We start from the raw sequence: 7,892 nt of genomic DNA on the forward strand, positions 1-7,892 counted from the left end.
GCAAAAAAGAAAACATCAAAGAACCCTCAAAATTTGTATAATGGTTATTTAAGATAAAGGATTAGCAAAGAATTGGTTAAATGCTTTGTTGATTTGGAACAATGGTTATTTGGTATAATAGTTTATTTGAGTTCATGGATTTTTAAACCATTTACACGGAAACTTTTCTAAATTTGAGTGATATTCATTACGTGGTTTTTTTGGTATTATTTTGTATCAAAAACAATTTAATGAATTTAACGTTGTATCACATCCTGTCCTAATGTTACCAAATGCATTAGTTAATTTATTTTCTTATGTTATATTTTCAAAAATACTAAAACAATTTATATTCCAATTATGTTCCTTTACATCTCTTTTAACCCAAACCTCATATCGATGCCCTATGCCCTATGGGGCAAACGAATAATGATTCAATGATTCCAAATAAATTGATCACCACACGTAACACAAAAAGTTCCTCAAATAATATTCTATCAACAAAACAACAAAAAAGTCTAACAACCATCCTACCAAAGTCAAACAGTTATCCAATCAACACACGTGGACACACTATTCCTTCACGTGGGTTTTAGGTAGCAATCATTATATATATATATATATATATATATATATATATATATATATATATATATATATATATATATATATATATATAACTTGATCATCAATCATTTCATATCATCTATTCATTTACGAACACGAACATAACATAGTTTACCCACCAAAAACAATTATCCCAAAAGCCATGATTCTCTTTCCGACAATAATCATTGGAGTTTGAATTTGAATTTTTATAAGTTCTCGGATTCTTATCAAATACAGTGGTTATGGACATTTTCAAGTTAATTAAGCTACCAAATTCAAAACTCGAGCATTGTGTATTGGCTCGTTTGCAACTCTAACGACAGATATCATAAACTACAACTTTTAGATTCTATATGTTACTAGCAAGATAGAACATGATTATTTTTATTTTTATTGGAAATAGAAGTTACCTAAGATGGTTTGGGATCAGGTTTAATTAATCTCCCACCGTGGACTGTGTTTGATGTTTTGGAGTGACTATAAACGAATCTCTATGAATAGTATTAAGATTTAAACATAGATCAATAAGTATATATATATATATATATATATATATATATATATATATATATATATATATATATATATATATATATATATATATAAACTTTTATTTTAAACAAAAAAACTAATAATCCAAAAAGAAATTAAATATCCACCTACAATTCCTTCTACTTAAAACCTATCTCATCTACCAAAAGCTATCTCATCTACTTTTTAGAAACTTTTAGTTAGTTTTCATGTTTTATGTCTTCTTATATCTTTCAAAAAGAACTTTTAGTTAGTTTTCATGTTTTATGTCTTCTTATATCTTTCAAAAATGTATTATCTGTTTGTGCCGAACTAGTTTTACCAAATATAAAACATCTTTCAACTATCGATTAGCTTTTTCCAAATACAAAACAATTTATTTATGTTCAAGAACATCTCGATTCTATATAAAAAGAAAAGAGCTTTGAGCTACCAATTAGTTTTTACCAAACACAAAACAATTTCTTTGCGTTAAAGTCTTCGAGTATGGTCTTTTGTTAAAACTTTTAAGCTTTCGATAGTCTATCAAATGTTTATTACCATCATAACGAACTATATTTTCATTGAAAATTGGGAGAAATCTCACATGGTAAAAACAAGATGCTTATGAAAAGTTGGGTAACATTTTATTCTTACAAATAAGTTTCACTCGGGGGTTGTTTGATATAGGTTCTAACTGGGTCCAAACAAAGACAATTGCCATGTTCGATAATGATTTGAAAGGCAACGATTCTCCTCCATTTACCCAGCGACGCATCCTGGACTCAACATATCGCCGCCCTTATCATCCATCTCCGCTGGTAAGACCTACAATCGATTTCTGATCCCATGTATCTCTCTAATCGTCGTAATATTTAAAGAAAATTCAATCGTTTTTTGAAATCGGTTTTTGTAGGCTCTGTAATCGATTTTTGCAATTGATTTCATTTCATGTTTATCTCTGTTAATCCTTATGCGCTTCTTGCTCTGTTTATGTTTAGAACCAGATATGTTTTCGGTTAAATGTGCTTAAAAGTATTTATGCCTTCTATGTGTTCGACACAATGCTCCTATCATTTATGTATTCATCATATCTATCTGTTTAGAGGTACATGACTTTATTTATTATATTAGGAGAATATGATATGATATTTCTATAGCCAAACCATTTGGTGGTGAGAATGAATGATTTTTTATTGTGAAAGAAACTACATTTTCAGCCAAATGCAATCAAGATTGAAGTATCTTTGATCAACATTGTGAAAAAAAAATAAAAAAATAAGTATGCTTGTCAAATATGATTGATAGTGTCCCAAAGATATCAAGAAGTTCTCAATCACACAATGAACCCACAAACATATATATTGTAGATTAATGGTTTTTTATATTGAAAATTGTTTTGTGCTTGTATACATCTTTTTTGAAGAATGATTGTAAATTACATCATTTTGTAAATTATATGATCTTGTTTTGGAGTATTCAGTCAATTTCATTGTTATTTTTAAATATTTTTATAAAAATATAATGTTATAAATTAAATGACAAAGCATAAAAAAAATTATTATAAATAATATTATTTGGAGGTAATATAATCATTTTATACAATCAGTCAAATGCAAAATCAAAAACCAAGTTTCAATTAGAAATTAATTCAGTCAAAACTTCTAACCGAATCAGCTTCTAATCCAATTAACATATAATCCTGTCACAACTGATCCGTTAAACTTATCTAGATCTAAAGTAGCAAAAATAATAGTCATCAATCGATTTAGCAAAACCGGAAAATCCAGAAACAAAAGCTTAAAAACTTCAACTCCTCATCATCATAAACAAGAAAATAACGAACAAATTCAAATCTCATACATTTTCTTCAAGATCATGAACAAATAAAAAGCTTCAAAACACCAACGACTGTGTGTATATAGTATATAATATAATATAATATAATATAATATAAATAATATATATAAATATAAATAACGAATGGCTAGAAAAGCTCGATCCAAGATCAAACCCGCTAAGTCTTGTATTATAATATTATAAGTTACTAAAAGAACCCGCAGTCTGTACTCCCAAAAAGACACAAAAACCATCACCATATCACCCGGTGGGTCCTATTGGTTTGACTCATGCTTAGTGGCTGCACCACCATTTTGCTGTTCTTTCTGTTGTTGTTGTTGCTGCATGTGTAACTGGAACATTTGTGAGCTTATTGAAAGTTGAGAAAACTTTGCCGTGTCTCCGTTTAATTCCGCGGTTGTGATTTTTAAACGTTGGACTTCCGCCGTCAAAGCCTCGTTTAATGCTGACATCATCACAAAATTTAAAACTATAAGGGCAAAATCGTAAAAAAAAAGATAGCACTAGACCGACGCCAATAGGACAAAAGTTGCAACTTTTTTCGCAACCAAAAAGGTGGGGGACTAGGAAGTCGCTTTCGATCTCTCGTTTGTGCGAAAGACGTAAATACCCTTCTCATTCTCATTATTAAAAAATAAGCCTATAAAAAAGTCTGGTCCAGTTCTGTGTAACAACCGCAGCAACAACGCTGCGGTCGTTGGTTCACACATGACAGGACTAGACTAAAACTTTTTTATAGGCTTATTTTTTAATAATGAGAATGAGAAGGGCATTTATGTCTTTCGTACAAACGAGAGATCGAAAACGACTCCCAGTCCCACCTTTTCTGTTGGGAAAAAAGTTGCAGCTTTTGTTCTTTTAGCGTCAGTCAGTCTCAATCCAATAGGACAAAAATTGAACTTTTTTCCCAACAAAAATGGTGGGACTGGGAGTCACTTTTGATCTCTCATTTGTGTAAAAGACATAAATGTCCTTTTCATCTTCATCTTTAAAAGATAACCGTAGAAAAGCCTATCCAGTCCTGTTCTGTCATGTGTGACGCAACAACCGCAGCATTGCGGTTGTTGTTACACAGGACAGGACTGGTGTAGGCTTTTTTATAGGGTTATTTTTTAACGATGAGGATGAGAAGGGCATTTACGTCTTTTGCACACACGAGAGATCGAAAGCGACTTCCTAGTCCCACCTTTTTATATACTAATAATATACATACCATCTCGAAGTTGGGCTTGTTGTTCCATAGCTTGCAGGCGAAACTTTAGCTCGTTATTTTGACTTGTAAGTCCTGCTGAATCTCTCTGTATTGCAACAAAATTAATGAATAAAAACGAAAACATAAAAAATAAAAACTATTTCATTCATTTTCTTACTTTCAAAAACCTACTACAGCAATGAAAATTGATTTGTATTTGGATGAAATGCTATAATAGTAAAAAAATGAAAGTAGAATGATACAATACAAACAAATCAATGAAAGCACATTGTTGTTGTTTTTTGAATTCAAGAATTTACAAAAATGCCCACCTGTAATAAGGTAAGCTGTGCAGATAATGTGGTTGCTTCAGTCTGTAAAGTTTGAACCTTGTGCTCCAATTCTGTAATGTAACGCATTTTCCTCTCTTTTGATCTTGCAGCAGATTGTCGATTTGCCAAAATCCTAAAACATATCACATAAAAAATATATATGTTTATTCAAATATCAAAATAAATATTCAGATTTCTCCAATTATAATGTAAATATTAATGAATTTGAAAAAAGCTACATACCTTTTGGCTCGTTTGGGATCAGATAAAGCAATCTCTGCAAGTTTCTCATTAGCCATGATTTTCTTGAGCTCAGCCCCTGTAAACTCACCATTTCCAAACTCCAAACTAAAAGTATTTGTATTTGAATTTGAGTCGATTGAATTATTTGGGGATAATTGACCAATATGCCCTCCAGGAGAAGGAGGAAGCTTAGGTGATTCATCAGCAAAGTTCATCCTCCCCATAAAACTATCCATTGACACACTTCTATAATGCCTTGTTGTTGGAGCAATGTCTCCACCTGCACTCCTTTTAATCCCTTTATCATTAACACTACTTGTAGCTTCATTATCACTGCTATCACCTCCATTTGTTTTTGTTCCACTAGCTCGACTATCTAAATCTTCACGATTCTCAGTTCCTTGTTTATCATCAGTTCCAGAAGAGTTCAATGTGTCGAGATTTTCAAGATTCATATAAGCAGAAAACAAATCGTCAACAACTTCCCCTTCGGATTTTCTTTCTCCCATTCCTTCTGCATTACCCTCGCCTCCACTTTTTTCCCAGCTTGATTCGCGTTTCACTAACTGGATTGGCTTTGACGCTTGATTGTTTGAAGATGTTACCCTGTCTAAAGTGTTGGGAGTTCTTAACGGAATCAATGGTGGAGAGGATTGTAAGATTGTTGAGAATCCAAATGGGATGTCGCTGTTGGAACGTCTGTGTGCTTTTCGTGGTGGAAGATTCTCTGTTCGAGTAGAATTGCCGGAATTGCTCCTTGCGAAAGGTGAAGAAGGAGGTAATAAAGAGTGTGCATTTGCGTCACGATCTTCCATGGAAACATCGGTTATGACCTGATCGGAGGAACGTGCTGAAGGGGAATCGCGATATGGGGATGGACTCAAAGGAGGAAGAGAATCGAGGGGGAAGAAAGAAGGTTGTGATAATGATCGTGAATGCGATGGCCCTGGGCTGTGATTGCTATGATTGAAACTCTGTGAACCCCCGATTTTATGAGTATTCCCGGAGCTCTGGGTCACCGGAATCTGTGAGTAAGGGGAGACCGGAGGAAACTGCGGGTGAGACGGCGGGATTCCGACTCTTTTACTGCTGTTATCAAGGTTATAATTTGGGGAAAACTGTCGAGTTTGACCACGAAACTGTGCTGTGTTCAACTGTGGTATATCAAGTTGATTGAAATTGACAGGCTTTTGTGGTTGTTGTTTAGGAACCGATGATGACGAAGTTCCGAAGGAAGATTGTACTCTTTGGATCATATCATTGTTTCCTTCCTCAGTATCCCCCATTTCTTTACAATTTCCCGGATTCTCACCCAAAAACCCCACCACTACTCAATCGATCAGAATAATTTAAAAACCCTAGACACACTTTTCAGCCCAATCCCTCAGAAATGGCGAAACAATAGAAACAAAAACCTAGTACACACAACAAAAATGAAATGAAGGACCCAATTCGAAACATCACCGACCAAGTTCAAACCCTAATCCAAAAAAACCAAAACCCAACATAATTCAAAAAGAAACAAAGAGTTTACCGACAAATTTATGTGAGAAGGGGTTGTTGTAAGGTCCGGCGAATGGTGACGACGGAGTTGGGGTTTTCTCTCTCTAGAAAGTCCAGAAATTTCTCACACCAAAGTTAATAATTGTTGTATGTTGTATATATCGATGACGATGACTTGTACACGGATTTCATGACTGCTACTACTTGTAGATGGTAGTGATTTACGCGTGAATTTAATAAGGGTTTTTGATAGGAATTTGAATGTGAATTTGGGGTGAATTTCAATTTCATTCCGACCGATGTTTGACTAGTAGACTAATCCAAACACAATTTCTCCCTCCATCACCGCAGATCATGGAGCAATAAATCTTCTATTACACATCTTTTACTTCTTCTTCCTTTTTTTTTTTCCTTCATTTTATAATCGTTTCCTCTAAAGATATGGTTTAATATTAAGCAACAATATATTTTATTTTTTAGTAATATATATTTTTATTTAAAATGAAAAGATATTGTAATTCATGTTCATATTGGAACCAAATTCTCATCTAATTTGGGCAAATTATAACGTGTGTGGTAGTTAAAAAAAGTGAATGTCAAACTACACTTGTGAATGTCTTTCACCAACTAATCGTACATCCAACAAATCCAACAAGAAAGATAGATAATAATAAATCAAGTAATCTAACAATATATATATATATATATATATATATATATATATATATATATATATATATATATATATATATATATATATATATATATATATATATATATATATATATATATATATATATATCTTTACTAATCTAACTATTTCTATAAATATATTAAATATAATAATATTATTTTTTTAGACGTCCAAACTATTAAGCTTGAAGTACAACCTATTTATAATATAATAATATTAAAATTTTAACCCTATCCTTTATCCCCTAAAAATCTCGTATCAAATTAATATAAGAATTCATTTGCAAATTGAACCCGTCAATCTCAACACTTCGGCCATTTGAAGCGGTCAATGTCAACAATTTATAGAGGATCTCTTCTCTCACATTGGTAACAAGTCATCTCATAATATCTATCTTCGTAATCCCTTCAAAGTAAGAAATATACGCACACTCTCTCGAAGAACCTAACCAGTAACCAAGATAGTATAACCACCACCACCACCACAGCCACTCTGCCTCCTTTCGCTTTCAACTAACCACTATCACGACTACCGCCATTCCTCTCACCCACGACATGAACTTTCTTTTGGAACATAACATTTTTCTTAAAAAAAATATCGTTGAAAGAAGCTATTTGTCCCCGCCGCTGTGCGCGGGTAACGACTAGTATATATATATATATATATATATATATATATATATATATATATATATATATATATATATATATATATTATATTTAACAAAAATAACTATTCTTTTATTCTTTTTAAAGTAAACACTTTGTTTGGAATGACCGTTTTGGACGATACCAAAATGGCCAAGACACTATTGTAACCCAATGTTATATATATATATATATATATATATATATATATATATATATATATATATATATATATAGAGAGAGAGAGAGAGAGAAAGAAAGAGAGAGAGGTGGATTCAATTGAAAAATAAAAAAGGTTGACAATGGAATAATCATTCTCAACC

At 32.2% G+C, this 7,892-nt stretch overlaps 1 protein-coding gene across 2 annotated transcripts; it reads right to left on the bottom strand.

Moving 5' to 3' along the window:
- Positions 1 to 2,936: 2,936 nt before the first annotated feature.
- On the bottom strand, positions 2,937 to 6,441 carry LOC145008327 (Basic-leucine zipper (bZIP) transcription factor family protein). Of its 2 annotated transcripts, XM_078966945.1 has the most exons (5): positions 6,260 to 6,441; positions 4,726 to 6,140; positions 4,483 to 4,615; positions 4,172 to 4,256; positions 2,937 to 3,403 (listed from the first exon to the last, which is right to left on the bottom strand). In XM_078966945.1, exons 2-5 carry the CDS (start codon positions 6,009 to 6,011, stop codon positions 3,213 to 3,215), a joined length of 1,695 nt encoding a protein of 564 aa, XP_078823071.1. In that variant the 5' UTR covers positions 6,012 to 6,140; positions 6,260 to 6,441; the 3' UTR covers positions 2,937 to 3,212. The 2 variants fall into 2 exon arrangements, with proteins under 2 accessions (XP_078823071.1, XP_078823070.1); XM_078966944.1 differs by having other exon boundaries at positions 4,726 to 6,441.
- Between the last annotated feature and the right edge of the window lie 1,451 nt (positions 6,442 to 7,892).

The sequence above is a fragment of the Lactuca saligna genome, chromosome 8 (assembly GCF_052625555.1).
Source record: "Lactuca saligna cultivar CGN05327 chromosome 8, ASM5262555v1, whole genome shotgun sequence".
Taxonomy (NCBI): domain Eukaryota; kingdom Viridiplantae; phylum Streptophyta; class Magnoliopsida; order Asterales; family Asteraceae; genus Lactuca; species Lactuca saligna.

Excerpts from the sequence above, each read along its gene's own strand:
- LOC145008327 (XM_078966945.1), bottom strand. The coding sequence starts at position 6,011 with ATGGGGGATACTGAGGAAGGAAACAATGATATGATCCAAAGAGTACAA. Across the intron at positions 4,616-4,725 it reads GATCCCAAACGAGCCAAAAG|GATTTTGGCAAATCGACAAT; the intron begins GTATGTAGCTTT and ends GATATGTTTTAG. Across the intron at positions 3,404-4,171 it reads ACAAGCCCAACTTCGAGATG|CATTAAACGAGGCTTTGACG; the intron begins GTATGTATATTA and ends TGATGATGTCAG.